This window comes from Leptopilina heterotoma, unplaced genomic scaffold (assembly GCF_015476425.1).
Source record: "Leptopilina heterotoma isolate Lh14 unplaced genomic scaffold, ASM1547642v1 Lhet_111, whole genome shotgun sequence".
NCBI classification, from domain to species: domain Eukaryota; kingdom Metazoa; phylum Arthropoda; class Insecta; order Hymenoptera; family Figitidae; genus Leptopilina; species Leptopilina heterotoma.
The window spans coordinates 707,667-727,753 of record NW_025110830.1 but is presented as its reverse complement, the minus strand read 5'-3'; the positions used below and the strand labels follow the sequence as shown (position 1 = coordinate 727,753).

Sequence of the window (20,087 nt, the reverse complement as noted above, 5' to 3'; positions counted from 1 at the left end):
AGTAATCAATTTGACAGTCAGGCGAATTTTTCTATCGCAAAGAAGATAAATTTTTATCTCTTTGAAGCTTCTCCGCCTACAAAGTTCTGTCTTCCAACCGGAAATTCATTTAGAAATGATCTTTTGTGAATAGCAGTGCTCAAATAATGGTTTCCGACGTGTGTTTAAAAAATTATGTATTATTATTGTTCTCGGGAATTACAATTGTCTTCATTTATTTAAAACAACAGAATGACAGTAACAATCTTTCGTTTGATTTGGAGGTGACAAATATTGAAAATTCAAGACAAAATGCAATGCAATATTCACTAAAATTAAATGAATTTAAAAGTTTAGATTCGAGAAATCTGATAAATATTAATTTTCAGGTAAGTAATTGTTATTCTTCATTAGAGTTTTTGCATGTTTATTAAATTTTTTTAAAAGTACTAACGTTTATCTTTAATTCAGAAAATTTGTGCAAAGTACAATGTAACTAGTTTTCTGGAAAGAAAACATTTTTTGTTCAGTACCAAAAATGATGTACTTTATTGTTGGATACGAAAAATAGCTTCAACAAGTTTCACGAAAATTTTCTCTTCCATCGAAAATAAATGCGTTACGAACGAATTTTACAGGTAACTCAAAAGAAAAAACTTTCTACTGATACTTTTCCAAAAATTAAATTATTTTCTAGAATTTCTCATTGAAATTCTTTTCTAAATCAATTAGTTTTTAAAATTTGAAGAAAGTTTATTAAGAATTCAATAATTATTCAAAAAAAAAGTTTATTTAACATACAAGTCAAATTCAATTCTTTTTAAATCAATTTTACGAAATTTCGATTATTTGTACATTTTTCAATCGAAAATTTGTACAAAAATTCCGAATAACTGCTAATAAATAACTCATTTCAAAAAAATTGAATTGAAAATTCAAAAGAACTAATTTGTCTAAAAATTTTTAATTATTTAAAATTTTAAATACAAAAATTCAATTTTTTATAATAATTGGAACTGCAATTCTTCAGTGTTTTTAAAATTTCCAATTATTTACCTAAGTAAATTTCAACCAAAAGTTGATTCAAAAACCTCATTTTTTCAAAATTTTTAAATTAAATTAATTCAAAGCTTCAATTTTGTTTAAAAAAATATTAAAATATTTATTATTATTTAATTTCCCATAGAAATTAAATTTTTGTTAATTTACTAAACTATTTCCCTAGAATTTTGAACTAAAATTAAATATCTCATATTTTTTATTAAAATAAATATTCTATTATTAAAAAACTTCAACGATAGCATTTTTTTTTTGTGGAGAATAATTTAAGATTTGATATGAAATTAAATAATTAATAATTTAATAATAAAAACTATTTTTTAGAGAAGTGGAATTTTTGTCTCCTACGACAGAATTATTGAATTCTGTAAATCAAAATAATAATACATTCAAATTTTTAATTGTACGACATCCTTTTGAAAGATTGGTTTCTTCTTACAGGTAATACTTGCTTACAATAATAATAATAATAATTTTTTCTTCAGGAAAATCAGGGAAAATATCATCGAATTTTCTAAAAAATACTGGAAAAATATTAAAATTCTAGAATTACAACAAAAATTCTAATTTTTGGTATTCAAAAATATTTTTATTATTAATTATAAAATTAAATTAGAAAAAATTTTAATTAAAAACAGTTGAAATTTTCAATTTCAGGAGGTTTTAAACAATCATTTTTGAAAATTTTAATTGCTACCAAGAAATTAATAATAAATTAAAGATTTATTTCAAAAATTATTTGTTATAAATAGTTTTCATTAAAATTATGAAAATAATTAGATTTCTAAGAAATTTAAATTCAATTTTTTGAAGATACTTGAATTTAAAAAAGAATATTATTGAACTATTTCTTATTTTTAAATATGAATTTTTGAATAATTTTGGATTCAAACTTTTAAAAAATTCAATTATTAACTAATTTACTAAATAATTATTCTTGTTTATTAAATTCAAAAATTTTAATTCGAAATTCTTCGCAAGAATTGAATTATTTTTATAAATAGTAAAATTCTTTGTAGAAATTCAATTTTTTTCAAAACAATTTTAATAGAAGTATTCAATTTTTTTCTTAATTCGTTGCAATAAAAAATTTCAATATATTACAATTATATTTATAAATAGTAAAATTCTTTACAAAAATTCAATTATTATTTTTAATACAATTTTTATAAAACTTTTCAAAATAATTCAATTAATTTCTAAAATTTTAATAAAATTCAATAATTAAATGTTTAATTTCAATAATAAACAAACACGATTATTTTAAAAACTTGAAAAAAATTGTTCATAAAATTCAATTACTATCGAAATTTTTAATTAAAATTATTAAAGAAACTCCATTATTTAAAAAAAATTCTTCAAAAAGAATTTAATTTACATTTTCAAAAATTTTAACAAAATTCTTCATGAGAATTCAATTATTTTCCTAAATAATCAAATTCTTCTAAGGAATTCTATTATTATCAAATTTTTTCATAAAATTCTTTGCAACAATTCGATGATTGAACAATAATTTTAAAATTGAAAAAGATATTTAAAAGAAAAATGATTAAAAGTGGTAAACAAAAAAGCAAACATTAATTGAAATTTTCAGGGAAAAAATAAAACTTTTTTCTAGAAAGTAGGGAAAAGTCAGTAAGAAAGAAATTGAAATTTTTGCGGAAACCCTGTAATAAGTTTTGAAAATAATTATCAAAAACTTTATTTAATTTGAAATAAATTTAATGAAATCTAACTATTAACTTTTAGAGATCGTATAGAAGACAACACAAAATTTACCGCCCAAGCGTGGATATATGTTTCGAAAATATTTTACTTAACAAGACCAAAATTATTCCACTCCAACTCAACAACAGGTGGTACTTTGGAAAAAATTTTCTTCAACGATAGAAGGTTTGCTAATTTAAAATTTTAATTCAAAACGGAAAATAATTGAAAAATTGTAGTAACTTTAATTTTAGATTAAAACTGGTGCCAACTTTTCAAGAATTCGTAACTTATTTAATACAAGAATCATCAGATAATTACGATCATCACTGGAACCAATACTACAAACATTGTTCTCTATGTGAAATAAATTATAATTTCATTTTAAAATTAGACAATAATTCACCAAAGGAAATTGAATACATATCATCAAAATTAAATTTACCAAAAGAAACTTTAATAAATCATCAAGCGACCACTGATTTCCACAGAACATGTAAATATTTCAAAAAATTATCCTGCGAAACAATTTTGCAATTATACGAAAAATATAAAATTGACTTTGAAATGTTCGACTACAAAGTGGAAAATTATTTACAGTGTTGCAATAAAAAGAGGAAAATACACAAAAACATTGTTTTGTAAAAAATGAAACGATTTATTCATTGTTCATTTTATAATTATAATTAGAAAATTTGTTTGTAAATATTTTTGTATAGGAAAACGCGCAATGTGATAAATATTACTGAACTTGTAATTAATCATTCAAATAATAAAGTTTTACACTATTTTTATCGTTTTATCTAGTAAAAGAGGACAACATTAGAGACGGACAAATATGAAAAAAAAGAATACTTTCTTTATGTCTATCGAACAAAAACTATCAAACAAAATTTGTTTTTTAATATTCATTTGAATGACTCAGGAAGAAAAAAAAACTGTAGTTTGCCTAGAACAGGAGCAATTAATTATTCTAATTTGAAATGTAATTTACTGAAACGATTAGTTAACGTGTAATTAAATTAATCATTTCTAATATTCACATCGCTGCAAAAAAGTATATACACTCGCGCTTTCAAAATTTGGCTATTTTGCTGTATAAGCAAGAGGCCATAATAGAAAGAAAGTACACTCCAGCTGTTGAACATTTTTTTTTTTTTTTTGGAAATTATTTCAATAATATGCGACTGTTGCATAATTACCTCAGAGTTGACGTTATTGAGTACGACAGGATAAATATTATTACCTCAAAAAAATCCAAAATTTCATTGATTTTTAATTAGCGGTCTTAGCTTTCTTAGGACTTGACATATTATTTGTGTCGTCATAAATAATTGAACATTCATCATCACTCGAAGTTTTGTGCTTTTTAGAAATGACTTTTTCCATTGTTACATCATTTTGTGGCTCGTCATCGGAATCGCCACTATCAATTGTGTATACATCCTTCTCACCGTGACCATTATTGACATCAACTTTTCGTTTTTTCGCCATTAATTCATTTTCAATGGATTCGGTCTTTCGTTTCTTGGCCTCGACTTCTACGATCATTTCCGTTTCCACAATTTCGACTGCATCGTCGTCAACTGTTTCGAGCTGTGTAAAAATAAAAAGTCAGAAATCTAATTTCTTTTTTTCATAGTAAATAATGATAATAAGAAAATAATTTAACATAATTGTAAACGATTTAATCTCAGGGTTGACACGCTTTTGCTTATTTCAAATACCCTGACTTTTCCAGGCTAAAAAACGGAATTTTTCCAGATTTTTAAAACTACATTTATATTTTACAAAATTAAATAATTAGTCATTATAATTTTTCCATAAGATTTTCAAAACATTCAAATTAAAATATTTTTAAAATTCACCAACTTATAAGAATATTATTATAAAACATGAAGAAATCGATCACTCCGAGTCTTCGACTCGGAGCAATCAATATCTTTATGTTTTATAATAATTAAAAATTACCGACTTTAAATAAATTATTTTTAATAAATTTTAATATTAAATTAGTAGAAACGACTATTTATTAGTAAAATCTGCTAATTCAAAAGCAAAAAGTCAGTCACTAATTCAAATTAGAAAATTTTTTCTAACTCAGATTTAGAGAGTTTAATATTCAATTATTATCTAAAATTGTAACTGAAATTCATATTTAAATCAATTTTTATTAGAAAATTCTACGAGAATTCCATTATTAATATAAAAAAAATTTTTTTGAATAATTGAATGTTTTTTAAAATTCAACTCTCATAAAGAATTTTATCAAAAAATTTTAAAAATGGTATTTAAAATTCATTGGACGAATTTTAATAACATTTTTAAGAATAATTCCATTTTTCGAAAAATTAGATTCAAATTGTATTAAAAATAATTGAATTTCTGTAAAAAAATTTTATTGAATTGAAAAAAGTTTTTTAAAATAATTGAAATTTTGCCAAAAATTTTATTAACATTTTTGAAAATAATTGAATTTCTGCAAAGAATTTTATTGCTTTGGAAAATAATTGAATTTCATTGATGAATTTTAATAAAACCTTTTCAAATTTCAATTATTTATAAAAATACCGGCTTTTAATATTCAATTGTTTTCTACAATTTTAACTGAAATTAATTTTTAAATCAATTTCTAATAGGAAATTCTACGAGAATTCAATTATTTAAATACAAAAATTTTATCAACAATTTTTTAAATATTATAATTATTTCGACGAATTTTAATAACATTTTTAAGAATAATTAAATTTTTCGAACAATTCGATTAGAATTATTTGAAATTTTGCGATGAGTTTCATTGTTTATAAAAATAATTGAATTATTGAATTGAATTCTTTCAAAGAATTTTATTAAATTTTTTGAAAGTAATTTAATTTTTGCACAAAATTTTGTTATTTTGAATATAATTGAATTCTTAATAAGAATTTTGTTATAACTGTTGCAAATAATTGAATTCTTGGAGTCATTGAATTAAAATTTTTAAGAAGAATTGATTTATTTTACAGAATTTTTTTTAGAACTTTAAAAAATAATTTATTTAAAATTGTATTATAAAATGATTGAATTCTCGAAAAGAATTTTATTAAATTTTTTGAAAATAATTGAATTTCTGGAAAGAATTTTGTGATTTCTGAGATAATTGAATTCTTGATAACAATTTTGTTACAACTTTTGCAAATAATTGAATTCTTGGAATAATTTTATTAAAATTTTTAAGAAGAATTGATTTGTTTTGAAGACTTTTATTAAGAACTTTTAAAAATAATTAAATTACTTCAAAAAATGTAATTAAAATTGTATTGAAAATAATTACATTCTTGAGAAGATTTTTAACAACAAATTCTTAAATAATTGAATTCCTTTGACGAATTTAAATGAAAGTTTTAAGAATAATTGCATTTTTCGAAGAATTCGATTAAAATTGTATTAAAAATAATTGAAATTCAGAGATGAGTATTATTAATTATAAAAATAATTGAATCTCTTTAAAAAATTTGATTATTTATGAAAATAATTGAATTATATTAAAATCGAATTAATTTTAAAATATTTAAGAAAAATTAGATTTCAAGAGTAGGCATAATAACTTTAGAAAATAATAATTTTCTAGGATTCCGTTCAAAATTCCCTAACTTTTCCAGGTTTTGTCAAGGTTTATAAAATTCCCTGACATTTCCAGGTTGCGTGGCAACCCTGAATCTTTACGTAGATTTAGTAAATTAATTAGGAAAAAAAAATTGAAGGTTACCTGGCCATTTGAAGTGGAGGGTTTCTCTTCGGTCTCTTCCTTGGGTTTGAGACTTTCATCGTCAGCAACAATAAGAAATTCTGGACTTTCGCTTTTTGCGGTTGGCTTTTCTCTTTGAACGACTGTCACAGTGAGAGAATAGTTTTGATTGAAGTCATCAACTTTGAGAATTGTACCATCAACAATTCCAATGTCTTTCAAAAGTTTATCATTGTTTTCCTCAGTCTCTCCTTCCTCGCTGCTGATAACTACCACACCCTTACCGTCAATCATAACGTCCGGTGCAATCATATTCATTCTACCCTTGAGTACCGACTCCTCTAATTCTTTGACAGTCATTTTGGTCGTGTCCGCTGCAAGTGTTGCTTGTGGCATTGGCGCACAAACGTAGCACTTTGGATTTGGAGGATTTACAAACTTTTCAGCGACAAGAAGTTGATTTCGATGATTCATTTTTAGTCGCAAGTAAACTGATCTGCATTCTTTTAAATTATCTTCGAGAATTCGGAAAGCGTGAAGTACTACAACTCCAGCGATTATAGCGTTTGTCGTTGCGATCGCCGGTATTATATTTCCAGCCATTGCTGTTGAAAAATTTGAAATTAAATTATAATCAAAATTTGAAATTAAAAACGAACAAAATAATATCTTTATATATATATATATTTTTGTAGTTTTGAACTTTTTTCCAAAAGTTTTGATTTATTTTTAGTTTAATTCTAATTTTAATTGATTTTAAACTTACATTTAATGTCGAATTTTGTTTTTTGTGGAATTCCGAAAATATGGGCACGAATGTTAGCACAGGAAGCTACAAAATCCATTGCGCTCGGTTCGTCTTTATCCCAAACGAGATGATCGGTGGGAGATACTTCTTGTTTCTTTGCCAAATCTTTACTTAAATTCTTGATCGATTCAGCGAAAATTGAACCGCATCTTGCGATACTCCATCGCTGTTGATCTTTTAATCCTGGATCGCTTACATCTTTACTAGATCCAGCAACTGAAGAGAAAATATTAAATATTGTCAGATTAAATAATAAAAACTGAAATAAATTAAATAAATAAAAAAAATTCAAATTTATATTTTAATATAAAAAAAACAGACCTCCGTCGGGGAGATTGGACCATTCAAGTGGCGCGGGTGGTCTTCGCTTTTTCCACAAATTATCCATACTTAATAAATACTTAATGTCATCGTGAAATAGTTTTGTGAACAATTTTTCGGGATCGTAACCACATGATTGCGCCCAGGATCGTGTTGATGTTCTTTCGACATTTCCTTTTTCGTTAGATTCTGTTTCTAGTGCACCTTCTCCTGCAGTGGCTAAAAAAATGAAATGAAAGGGTGAATAGGTGACAAACTATGATTTCTGATAAAGAATAAATAAATAATTACCAGCCGCTTCTGGATCTGCTGTATCGGGTGAAACGTCTTGATCTGGATCTTCTTCTCCAAATAATTGGCTAAATAAAGTATAAACTTTATTTATTTATCGTAAGATCGACAAATTATTTTCTTAACAAACGTTCAAAATTTCAATTAGAAAAATAAATAAAATATTTCAATAAAAACAGTACCAAAAAAAAGTAATAACTGTTTTCATTTACTGTCAAAAATTGAATTCCATTCCTAACAATTGTCACTTCTTTTTTGCATAAAAAAAATTCTGAATTTATAAAAAATGTAAAAACTTATTTCCATCTTGTGTACAAAAAAAATTCATTTGTCGGAAATGGAAAAAGATGTAAAAAAAAATTCTAAATTTATCAGAAATGGAAAAACTCACTTGAAGAGGTGTTTTGCCCAGACAATGCAGTGAATAGGTTCACTTGGAGTATTACGAATTGTACAACCGGGAAATGTTTTCTGTGCAGCTTTTGGCGTACATTCGTAGCACTGGCTAAGGCCTTTCTTTATTAATTCAACCTGACCCTCATAACCAGCTGTGCCTGATTCAATTAATGGAACATCAGCAGCCAAACACATACGATTTACATGATTTCTGGCGGCTCTATTATCTAAAGCATTCATTACCATTGTGAACTTTTTGAAGAATGATAATCCATAATCAGCCCTGTGAAATAGTTTATTATTTATAAAAAAAAGTTGATTGATTTAAATAAAAGAAATAACAAATAAATAATAGTCTTTACTTACGACGTAATATTATCATGATAATGGACTATTTTGACATCCGGATTAAATGTTAATGCAGTTTCTCGTGCCACTGCAGCTTTTGATTTTCCTACATGTTGTTTTTGAAATAGAAACTGTCTATTCAAATTACTAACATCAATAGTGTCTAAATCAATCTAAAATAAATAAAGAATGTCAATGTGTAGAATTAAGATTTTATTTAGTGTTAAATTTCATTGTTCAAGCTTAGACGCTTTTTGAAATAAATTTTTTTATTCTTATAATACAATATCTTTAATTAGAATATTGTATTTTTATTAAAAATCTGAAATAATACATGAAATTTCGAACAAGCGTCGGAACTTTGCGGAAAAATTGAGGTTATGTTGAGTGTAGCGTCACGCTTACGTTCATTTCTCGTACAATCTACTTACAATTTCAATATCCATGAATCCAGACATTACGAGATTTTTAAGGATTTCACATCCAATTCCACCGGCACCCACAACAAGAATTTTGCTTTTAAGAATTGCATTTTGCAAATTTTCATTAAAAACACCATCGATAGAAGCCGCCATCTTTAACACAAGGATATGGCGAAATGTCGGAAGCGGAAGTGCGTCTCACGCCATGTGTACCATTCTCGAAATCTCGCTTTTAAAAAGTAAAACTAAAAAATTAAATATTAGAAACAAATTAAATTTAAAAAGATAGTAATTATTAATTCTTAATTAAAATTTAAGTTAGTTACTTATTGTGTACTATTGTTAAATTTTTAAAACCTTTTTATTATTATTAGTTTTTGTACTTCCCCCCTCAATCTGACAGTGTTGCCAATCGTTACCAGTTAAACAGAAAGTAAATAAAGAATTTTGACAGTTTAACAATAGTTTGAGTAATAATATTATTAAAATTAAAACTAAATATTATTTAAACATTTTCTAAATATGTTGACGAAATTTACCTTTTTTCGAAAAGAGGTTAAATTGAATTCCTATTAAATTTGAAAAACAATCGTTAAAAATTTTTAATTTGGTATAGAAGAATTAAAAATTAGTAATTATATTTTTTATACAATATTTTATTAGTCGTGATTTATAATTAAAATTTTGTAGAATAAAATAATTTTAAAAAAGAATAAATTAAAATTTTCACTACGTAATTCAATACATATTTATTTTATATTTATATGCGCCGTAAAGTGTGTAAATTTTCATTTTCGAATAATAAACATTACTAGAAATGTAGGATATGAACAATGATTATATTTTTTAAAAAAACTTGAAATTTTTAATAATAAATTAGTTCTTTTGAAAAATAAATGCGCGCGCAGAAATCAATGTGATATTTTTAAAGCATGCGCTTCATATTCTGTTTAGAAGGAAATTACACTCCTGGTCCCCTGTAATTTGCTCGATCGGAAGAAATAAATTCGTGTGATTTAAAATAGTGAATAATAAAAATTGTATCTGGTAAAAGAAAAGAAAAACCAGATAATGTTGTGAGTGGTAATTAAGAAAAAAAGCAACAAAAAAACGTGCAAACAAAAAGCTCTTGTAAAAATTTATTTTCATTTTCAATAATGAAATAATAATTATTTTTTTGAAAAATAATTGACTTGGAAAAATATTGTGAACCTCCGAGGGACATTATACAGTGTCAACATGGATGAAAATTTGAGTCGAGGATATGTGCAATTAGGAAAGGCCAGAGGAATAAATGAATTGAAACTCAATGATGGATTTAGTCATCTTTCACCGCCAGTTGATAAATGCAATTTTATTTACTTTGCACTTGTGCTTGCCGGTGTTGGTTTTCTCATGCCCTACAATAGGTGATTCCCTTGATCCATTATTGTGATCTTTTATTATTATTTTCAAACCTTTTTGTTTTGTAAGTTATTTAAATCATTATTATAAGTTTTATTTTTATTTTTTCCCGATGGAAAAAACATTTAATTATTTTTTTGACAGATAGGTACAATATTTAATTTTACTTATTTTATCAAGAATTAATTTTGTCAAACAATAATAAATTTCGTTGTAAATGTTGTAAACATACTGCGTAAATGGGAATATTAATTTTCTTGTAAATTTAGAATCATCAAATAATTATTAACATTTAATATTTTATTAATAAATTTTTCGTTATTTTTAAAGTCAAAATTTTTAAGGTTACTATTTTTTTAATTTGTCTTCAAGAGTTTTTTATTCTGATAAATTGTTTAAAAAAAGACTTGCAAATTTGAAGGTTATATTTTTTTAAAGATTTAATAAGTTTTTCATATAATAATACCTAATTTGTGATTTTTGTTTTTTTTTACGAAATAATACCTAATAATGACGATAAAAGTAAAAAATAATAATAACAGTACAAAGAAAAATAGGAGTAACAATAGAAATGATTATAATAATCAATAGTAATGAGGACTTTGGTTTTTCAGTTTTGTCATCGCAGTGGATTATTTTCAAGCGAGGTATCCAGGAACAACGGTAATATTTGACATGTCTGTTGTCTATATTACAATGGCATTCTTTGCAGTCTTTGCAAATAATATTCTCGTAGAGACCTTGTCCCTTAATACGAGGATAACATTCGGTGAGATTAAATTTTATTATCCTTTTAATGATAAATTTCAATAGAAATTTAAATAATTATGTTTTCACTATTACTTCAATATTTTATTTATAATTATAAAGAGTACTTAGTACTAATTAATAGTAATTACTATTAATAATTAATCAATAGTAATTTATATTGTAATTTTATAATTTTTTATAATTTTTAAAAATCCTAATTAAAATTTTATTGAAAATAATTGAATTCCTGAGAAGAATTTTATTATTTATAAAAATAATTTAATTCTTGCGAAAAATTTTACATTTTATAAAAATAATTGAATTTTTCTGAAAAAATTATTAAAATTTTAGGAAATAAATTTATTTTATGTAAATATTTGAAAATAATTAAATTCTTTTAAAGAATTCTATTAAAATTGTTTTGAAAAGAATTGAATTTCTGCAAAGAATTTTACTGTTTATAAAAAAAATACAAATGATCGAAGAATTTATTAAAATTTTAGGAAAAATTGAATTGTTTTGAAGAATTTTATAGAAATATTTGAAAATAATTTAATTATTTCAATTTTTTTGATGAATATATTTAAAAATTGGATTGAGAGTAATTTAATTTTCATATAGAATTTTTTAAATATATTTTGAGAATAATTGAATTATTTTTAGCGAATTTTAAATTCTTGTTGAAAATTGAATTTTGTGAAAATTTTTAAAAATAATTAAATTCTTTCGTGTAATTTTATTTAAATTGGATTTAAAATAATTTAATTTCTGCAGAAAATTTTAGTATTTATAAAAAAAGTTGAATTGTATTATTTGCTAGTTTATAATATATAAAAAAATAATTAAAGTAACTGTAGTAATATTTATAAAAATAATATTGTCGTTTGAGAAAAGTATTTTTAAAATATAAAAATATGTAGTAAAAAAATATTTTTATAAAGTGTTATTTTATTAATTTGAAATTTATTTTTACGTTTGCAAATTGCAGGATATTTAGTTTCCTTCGTGACACTGAATTTTGTCGTTATCTGTGAAATATGGTGGGAACTTTTTGGAGTGGCAACGTCTTATACTATCAATTTAATAGCTGTTGCAGTTGTTTCACTTGGATGTACAGGTAAAAAATTTTAATTTTCAAAAATATTAGTAACGATGTTTTTGAATATTTATTAATTATTATATTAGTAAATTTTTATATTTGTAAATTTCTATATTTCTAAATTTTTGTATTTACTAATGTTTATATTTATTAATGTTTATATTTATTATTTCTTCTATTTATTATCTTTTACATTTATTAATTTTTAAATTTACTAATTTTTACATCCATTTGTTTTCATAAATAAAGTACAACAATCGAGCTTCTATGGATACACTTCGATGCTTCCCAGTCGATACACTCAAGCTGTTATGGCAGGAGAAAGTAAGAAAATTTAAATTAATTTTCAAAATTAAAAACAAAATGTTTTCAACTATTTTTTTTTTTGTATATCGCGTTTCTTTTCAAAGGTGCTGCTGGTTTTTGGGTATCTGTCAATCGAATACTAACGAAATCAATGGTGGATGATGAACGTGGCAATACATCAATGTTCTTTGTTCTTTCAATTTTAACCATTGTTATGTGCTTCGTTCTCCATCAGGTTGTGCGGAAAACTGAATTTGTCCAATTTTACATTACACTTTGCCAAGAGCGGAATCGAATTACTTTGGAGCCAACTGAAGACGTAGGATTGGTAGAATTTTTTTAATAGATATTGCAATATTTTTTTTATCGCAAATATTTATTTTTTTAATACTTTAATAATTTTTCCAAAGGTTAGATGGAAATTTAAATTAAATTACAAATTAAATTAAAAAATGGAAAAAAATATTATATTTTATATTATAGAATATTTAATCTAAATACATTTAGTAGTACTGTATAAATCGTAAATATTTGTTTTTGTAATAATAGAATTTTTTTTCAAAATTTAGATGGATCCCCTGGATCAAGTTGGTGACCCAATAAAAGGACAGTACGGAGTTTTGAAATTGCAAACGAGCCCTTTGGGAAATGATTCAGCGAGTGGAAGTGGTGATTTAGCAAATGGTACGGAAAAAAATGTTTTTTTATTTTCTATTTTAATCCAACGATACAAATTTAATTCGCCTACAAATAAATATTTTATAAAATTATGAAGAAAATAACGTTTTCTTTTTTTTTTACGCTCAGGACAATATTCGGCGTTTTCGTTCAGTAATCCAGTTTACGAGCCGAGTGGTCCATCAGGAAATCCTCCAGGCAGCGCGGGACCAACTTATAAAGTTGAAGACGTTGTCGTGATGCGAGGAACTTACAGCAGTAGTCAAAGTAGTAAACCTTGGTCCGGCATCAAGAGTAAGATATAAAATATTTTAATAATTTCGTCTAAAAGGCAAAAAAATAAAAGAATAAAAAAAATGAAATTATTTACAGGAGGAATGCTCGCAAGATTGGAAGTCGCAAAATTAATATTTCCCTATATGGCCAGCATTGGAGTGGCTTATTTTGTAACGTTATGTCTGTATCCAGGAATAGTGTCTGAAATAATTTCCTGTAAATTTGAATCTTGGATGCCAGTTATTTTAATGGCTGCTTTTAACGCTGCGGATCTATTAGGAAAAGTAAGTTTAAAAACATTTTTCTTTTTAAGCAATGAAAAAGAATTTTTGAGAAAAATTTAAAAAAAGAAAACCGTATTTAATTAACATTGTGAATAATAATAATGAATTTATTTTACAGATGCTAGCCTCAATTTCTTACGAATGGACACGAACTCAACTGTTATATTTTTCAGTCGCAAGGGCAATTTTTATTCCCCTTTTTCTATTGTGCGCAATTCCTCGAAAGTCACCAATTTTATCAGGAGAAGGTTATCCGCTGTTATTCTCCTTATTACTTGGTCTCACAAATGGCATCGTTGGCAGTGTTCCCATGATTCAAGCTCCCAGCAAAGTTCCCGAAGAGCATCGCGAACTGACAGGTAGTCAATCTTCTTCTTTATTAATAAAAATCATTAAATTCTTGTATAGTATTTTTTTTTTTAAATTTGGAAATTATTTAATTCATTTCAATAATTTGATCAACATTTTTTTCATAATTGAATTCTTTCAAAAAAATTGTATTGAAAATAATTCAATTCTTGACAAGATTTTTATTAAAATTCTTTAAAATAATTGAATTGTTTTGAAGAATTAATTTCAATATTCTTGAAAATAGTGAAGTATTTTTAAATAATTTTTACTGAAAATTTTGAAAGTAATTGAATTTTATCAAGAATTCAATTATTTTTAATCATTGTCAGGATTTCACTTATTTTCAATAAAATTTCAATTATTTTTAAAAATCCTGTAAAGATTCGCCGAGAAAATTCAATTATTTAAAAAAATAATTAAATTTTTCACTCGAGTTTAATTATTTAAAAAAAATTTAATAAAATTTAATTATTTTTATATAAATAATAAAATTCTTATCAGGATTTCACTTATTCTCAATACAATTTTAATTTATTTCTTTGAAAATATCAATTATTTTTGAACATCCTGTAAAAATTCTCCGAGAAAATTCAATTATTTAAAAAAATTTTAACAAAATTCAATTCAAGAATTCAATTATTTTAAATACAATTTTAATAAAATTCTTCCTCTATGTACTAAAAATCATTGAATTCTTGTAAAGTATTTTTAAAAATTAAATTTTGAAAATAATTGAATTAATTTCAAGAATTTTATCAACATTTTCTTCAATAATTTAATTCTTTTGAGAAAATGTAATTAAAAGTGTATTGAAAATAATTTAATTCTTGGCAAGATTTTTATTAAAATTGTTTACAATAATTGAATTGTTTTAAAGAATTTATTTTGTTTTTGTTGAAAACAATGAAGTTTTGTTTAATAATTTTTAGATACTGAAAATTATAAAAATAATTGAATTTTAAGCATTAATTTTTTGAAAGTAATTTTAATTGAAAATTTTGGAAATAATTGAACTTTACAAAGAATTTTATTAAAAACTTTTAAGAACAATTGAATTTTTTTAGAAAAATTTTAATACAATTTTTAAAAATAATTGAACCTGTTAGAGAAATTTTATTAAAATTATCTGGAATATAATTGAATTTTTTCCTGGAAATTTAATTAAAATTGTATTGAAAATAATTTAATTTTTCAGAAGAATTTTATTATTTATGAAAATAATTGAATTCTTGCGGAGGATTTTACAATTCACAAAAATAATTGAATTATTTCGAAGAATTTAATCTGAATTTTTGAGAATAATTGAATTTTTGAAAGAATTTTTTTTTGCTCTAAAGAATTTTATTATTTATGAGAATAATGAGATTCTTCTTTAAAATTTCACAAAAATTTATGATTAATAATAAACAAGAATATTTAATATTATCTAGATACTGAATAAGTGAATTCTTTAAATTTAAAATCTGTAATCATTCAAAAATTGATGTTTATTCTTGAAAATATAAAATTTTTTAATTTACAAAATAATAATAAATGAAAAACCACGTTCCGCACGCTGGCGTGCGTATCATTTACTACTTAAATAAATAATTACAAAAATAATTAGTAGATGGTCCCTTTTTCTAAATATTCTTTTCTAATCATTTTTTTCCAAACCAATTTTTTTGTTATTAAATAATTACGAAAATAATTTTAATTAAGAAAATTTGCCGAGAGCGGAATCGAATTCTTAATTAAGAAGATTATTTATTTAAAATAAGAAATAAAATTACAAAATAATGAAAAAAATTAAACAAAAGTTGAAAATTTATTGATAAAAATATTGAAAAGAATTTTTTTTCCACAGGTAATATTATGACTCTCTCATATACAACTGGACTGACAGTGGGCTCTCTCTTGGCATATATGTTGGACGCATGTTTGGGTCCCTCGATGTCGGCGAAAAAAATTTGTCCCAAGCCAAGAAGGCCAATTATTGCCACCGCTGGCAATGTGACTATGAATATATTCACGAATGCCATTTCATCGACCTTCCCGAGTGTTGAAAGAATCACGAGGCTTCCAAAGGTAAAAAGTACTGCTGCTACCTTAACAACTCTATTGACAACATCAATGGTCCTTAATAATACCAATATTTTAAATAACAGTCTCACAAATCTAACGACAACAGCGTTGCCAAAAATTTTAGAAAACGCCACTGCTACCATTAGTAATACCATTCTTCATTAATTTACATATTCAATATTAGATTTCGTCTCTTTATTATTATATCAAAATTTATTATTTTGTTAGTGAAAATTTCTATCAAACTCTATATTAATATTGAGGACAATATTTTATTTTTTATTTTATATTTATTATTTATTGTATATTTATTTTTCATTGTATATTTATTATATACATAGATTTATTATTTATTATATATTTACTATATAATTGAATTTTAAGTTATTAATTAGAATTTTCCCGGAATTATTCACAATATTTGTTATTTTTGTAATTTTCATTTTTTATTTAAAACGTTAAAAATTGCATAAAATATTTATTTTTTATTAATTAAATTAATTAAATAAAAAATTGAATCACGAAAATAAAATAAAATTAATTAAATAGTTTGAAAATTATAAGTGATCATAAGCGATTAAAAATTGATTAGGTAAATTTTATCAATTTATTAAACGTTTGTCAAATTTTGTAAAAAAGATTTACAATTTAATATAAATTTTAATTTTAAATCAATACGATGATTATTTTAAATTTAAATTATATAATCTGAAATCGATAATTTTATAGTTTATGTTCCTTTTATATATAGTTTATTTATTAATTTTATTAATTCCTCATTTTCGTAGATTTTGCATAAATTTGGAATTGATTTATTTTTATCCAAAATCCCCCCCGAAAAAAAATGTCACCATCATTCAAGTCAATTACTTGTTTTCCTCTAAATACTCATATAAATGTAAAACACTTGCTCACAAACTTATAACGAAAGTGAAGATAGTTCAGAAATTTTAATTAATATTTTTAAAAAATTTAGAAACGAAGAATTTAAAAAAAAAATGGTAATTTCAATTTTTTTCTTTTTTGATAATTTTATCGCCTATAAGAATACTCATGTAGATTATAAGTTTATTAAATGGTGTTAGAGAAGTGAAAAATAAATAATAATAATAATTGGAATAATATAAAAATATCACCATCATCAGCTTTAATAGAATACTTTATGAATTCAAAGTTGAATGTTGGATTTGAAAAACTGTCGCTGTCTTCATTCGTGTGGGTGTGTTTTTATGTTATGTATGAGAAAAGTGAATTAATAAATTGTTATCATTGATATAGAAAGAAAAAAAAATCATGAATATAGTATAAATTGAAAAATATTTTTCTGTTTGTATAAAATATTATACTTTAGTTTAATATATTAAAAGTTTGTAATTTAAAAATAAATCTCTTCAAGTTTATATCAACAATAATTGAATATTATTATTGTTAAGTATAATAAATAAACGGTAACAATAAAGTACCAGTAAAATATTTTTTAAATTCATTTTTTACTGAAAAAATTTGAAATTAATTAATTTTGTAATTAATTCTGTAAATTACTATGCAATTAGTTTTGTAACTAATTTTGTAATGAATTATGTAATTAATTATGAAATTAATTCTGTAATTAATTCTATAATTAATTAATTAATTATGAAATCAATTCTGTAATTAGTTCTGTAACTAATTTTGTAACTAATTCTGTAACTAATTTTGTAACTAATTCTGTAACTAATTTTGTGATTAATTTTGTAACTAATTTTGTAATTAATTCTGTAACTAGTTCTGTAATTAAATAATTCAGGATTAATTTTGTTGATAATTAATGACGTAATTGACTCATTAAGAAATGAAATTGTTGAAATAGACTTAAAAGTTTATTTTTAAATTTTATTTTTCAAAAATATTTTCGAGTAGATAGTGTAAAGTGTTATTATTTTTGCGTGTTAGAAAGAAAACATATCTCATGTAGAAAAGACATAATCAAATTTTTTATCAGCGCATATATAAATATGACTATAAAAGCGGCTTCTAGAAAAACAGAAAAAGCACTAAAGTCACATTTTTCCGAAAAAAAATAATAAATTGTATCTTCCTACTTCTATATACATACTTTCTCTTTCTATAAACATTCTCACTGTATAGTCTCGTACCGAAAATTTACAATAAGTTTAAAATTTGAAAATTTTTTTAATTCATTATTTTTAATTTATTTAATAATAAAATGAAATTATGAATTATTAATAATTGATAATTAATAATTTTTTACAATAATTACTGATAATTAATATTAATTTCTCTTTAATTTGAAAATAAAGGAAAAATATTTTTTTTCATTCTACACATTACATATATAAGTATAGAAATGATAAAATTTATATTGCAATCAGAATGAGAAATCTCGAAAAGTCTGATAATTATATATAAAAACTGCGTAGTTTGAAAACAAATTATTGAATTTTTTTTGTCTCCTCTTGTCATCATCTAAGCTAATTATTCTAATGCTCATTGAAAAGTAAAAGAAAAATGAAATATTTAATTTTTTTCCATTACTTCTTCAACCTAAAAGAAAATATTTCCTAAATAAGAAAATTAATTTTCGGTATTTTTGCAAAAAAAATTTCTTTTACTGTTCGAAAATAAATTTTGAATTAAAATATTTTTTCAATAAAAAAATTTATAGTTTCATTTATTAATGTTCTTTATTTTTTATTTCGTCAGTAAGTTCGCAAAATGTTTGTTCTTTTCCAGAAAAGAATTTACTCTTAAAATTTGAATTAGTGCAAAAAGTTGTCCACTAATTTAAATTAGTAAAAATTTTCCCACAATAAATTATAAATAATTTTTCATTAAAATTTGAATTTCAGAAAAGATTTGAAACTTTAAAATAAAAAAATAAAATTCTATTAAAAATTAGTAGAAATTTTACTGAATTCAAATTCGTAAAATTTTTTAATAATTCTTAGTAATTTTTACTAAAATTTGAATAAAGAATTTGAAACTACACTCTCGAAATTTAAATGAGTAAAAATGTTTACTAATTTGAATTATTAACTGACTTTTAGCTTTTGAATTAGTAAATTTTACTAATAAATTAGAAGAAATTACTATTTAATAGTAAGATTTACTATGTAATTCAAAAACAAAAATTCGGTCACTAATTTTAATTAGTAAATATTTTTATTAATTCAAGAGAGCAAAAAAAATAGAAAAATTTTCTAATAATTCTTTTTTTTACTAAACATAGTGGACGACTTTTCACTAATTCAAATTTAGAAAATAATTTCTTTTATATATTCTAAAAAAAGAATTTGTTGTTATTCATCATTTATTATTATTTGGAAAAATTTCCACAAATCAAAACAGGCAAGAATTCGAACAAAAACAAAATTTTACTGCAAAATATCAAAAAATAGGTAAAAAAAAACTGTATATCCCGCATTGGAAACCTTTCCTATAATATAAAAATTTACTAAAATAAGAACCAAATGTTTTGTCATCGAAACTTTATTTTTATTTCTACTCTTCAAATCTGTATAGTTCATTAAAAATAAAAAAAAAAAAAAAAAATAAGTAGAAAATACCCAAAATCGGAAAATTGTATAAAAAAAAAAGACTGAGATATACGCAAAGCAGGTATGAAAATGTAAGAATGACTTAATTTTTTGACAAATAAGATTTTATTTTTCAGTAATAAATAATATTAATTTTAAATAAATAAAAAACAAAAAATTCCTAACACGGCTATAAAATTTGAAAATCTTGTACAATTATAAATAAAGTTGTATTTATTGTTATAGTAAATCATGTTTATTTGTTTTCGCATCGGATTTTT

At 23.0% G+C, this 20,087-nt stretch overlaps 3 protein-coding genes across 6 annotated transcripts; 2 read left to right on the top strand and 1 right to left on the bottom strand.

Annotated features, from left to right (window-relative positions):
* Window positions 1-17: 17 nt before the first annotated feature.
* On the top strand, window positions 18-3,795 carry LOC122504599 (carbohydrate sulfotransferase 11-like). Of its 3 annotated transcripts, none has more exons than XM_043615790.1 (5): window positions 18-368; window positions 451-617; window positions 1,363-1,479; window positions 2,788-2,931; window positions 3,000-3,795. In XM_043615790.1, the coding sequence occupies exons 1-5, from the start codon at window positions 147-149 to the stop codon at window positions 3,388-3,390; spliced, it is 1,041 nt and encodes a 346-aa protein (XP_043471725.1). In that variant the 5' UTR covers window positions 18-146; the 3' UTR covers window positions 3,391-3,795. The 3 variants fall into 3 exon arrangements, with proteins under 3 accessions (XP_043471725.1, XP_043471718.1, XP_043471733.1); XM_043615783.1 differs by having other exon boundaries at window positions 2,985-3,795; XM_043615798.1 differs by lacking the exon at window positions 1,363-1,479 and having other exon boundaries at window positions 2,985-3,795.
* LOC122504574 (SUMO-activating enzyme subunit 2) lies at window positions 3,383-9,238 on the bottom strand. Its single transcript, XM_043615744.1, has 8 exons — window positions 9,068-9,238; window positions 8,655-8,809; window positions 8,284-8,571; window positions 7,893-7,960; window positions 7,602-7,820; window positions 7,239-7,496; window positions 6,494-7,077; window positions 3,383-4,341 (listed from the first exon to the last, which is right to left on the bottom strand). The coding sequence occupies exons 1-8, from the start codon at window positions 9,209-9,211 to the stop codon at window positions 4,021-4,023; spliced, it is 2,037 nt and encodes a 678-aa protein (XP_043471679.1). The 5' UTR covers window positions 9,212-9,238; the 3' UTR covers window positions 3,383-4,020.
* A 752-nt stretch (window positions 9,239-9,990) lies between these two features.
* On the top strand, window positions 9,991-16,555 carry LOC122504514 (equilibrative nucleoside transporter 4). 2 transcript variants are annotated; one of them, XM_043615671.1, is made up of 10 exons: window positions 9,991-10,467; window positions 11,077-11,231; window positions 12,201-12,329; window positions 12,561-12,635; window positions 12,722-12,936; window positions 13,187-13,301; window positions 13,425-13,589; window positions 13,668-13,855; window positions 13,974-14,214; window positions 16,053-16,555. In XM_043615671.1, the coding sequence occupies exons 1-10, from the start codon at window positions 10,298-10,300 to the stop codon at window positions 16,433-16,435; spliced, it is 1,836 nt and encodes a 611-aa protein (XP_043471606.1). In that variant the 5' UTR covers window positions 9,991-10,297; the 3' UTR covers window positions 16,436-16,555. The 2 variants fall into 2 exon arrangements, with proteins under 2 accessions (XP_043471606.1, XP_043471599.1); XM_043615664.1 differs by having other exon boundaries at window positions 12,722-12,945.
* The last annotated feature ends 3,532 nt before the right edge of the window (window positions 16,556-20,087 follow it).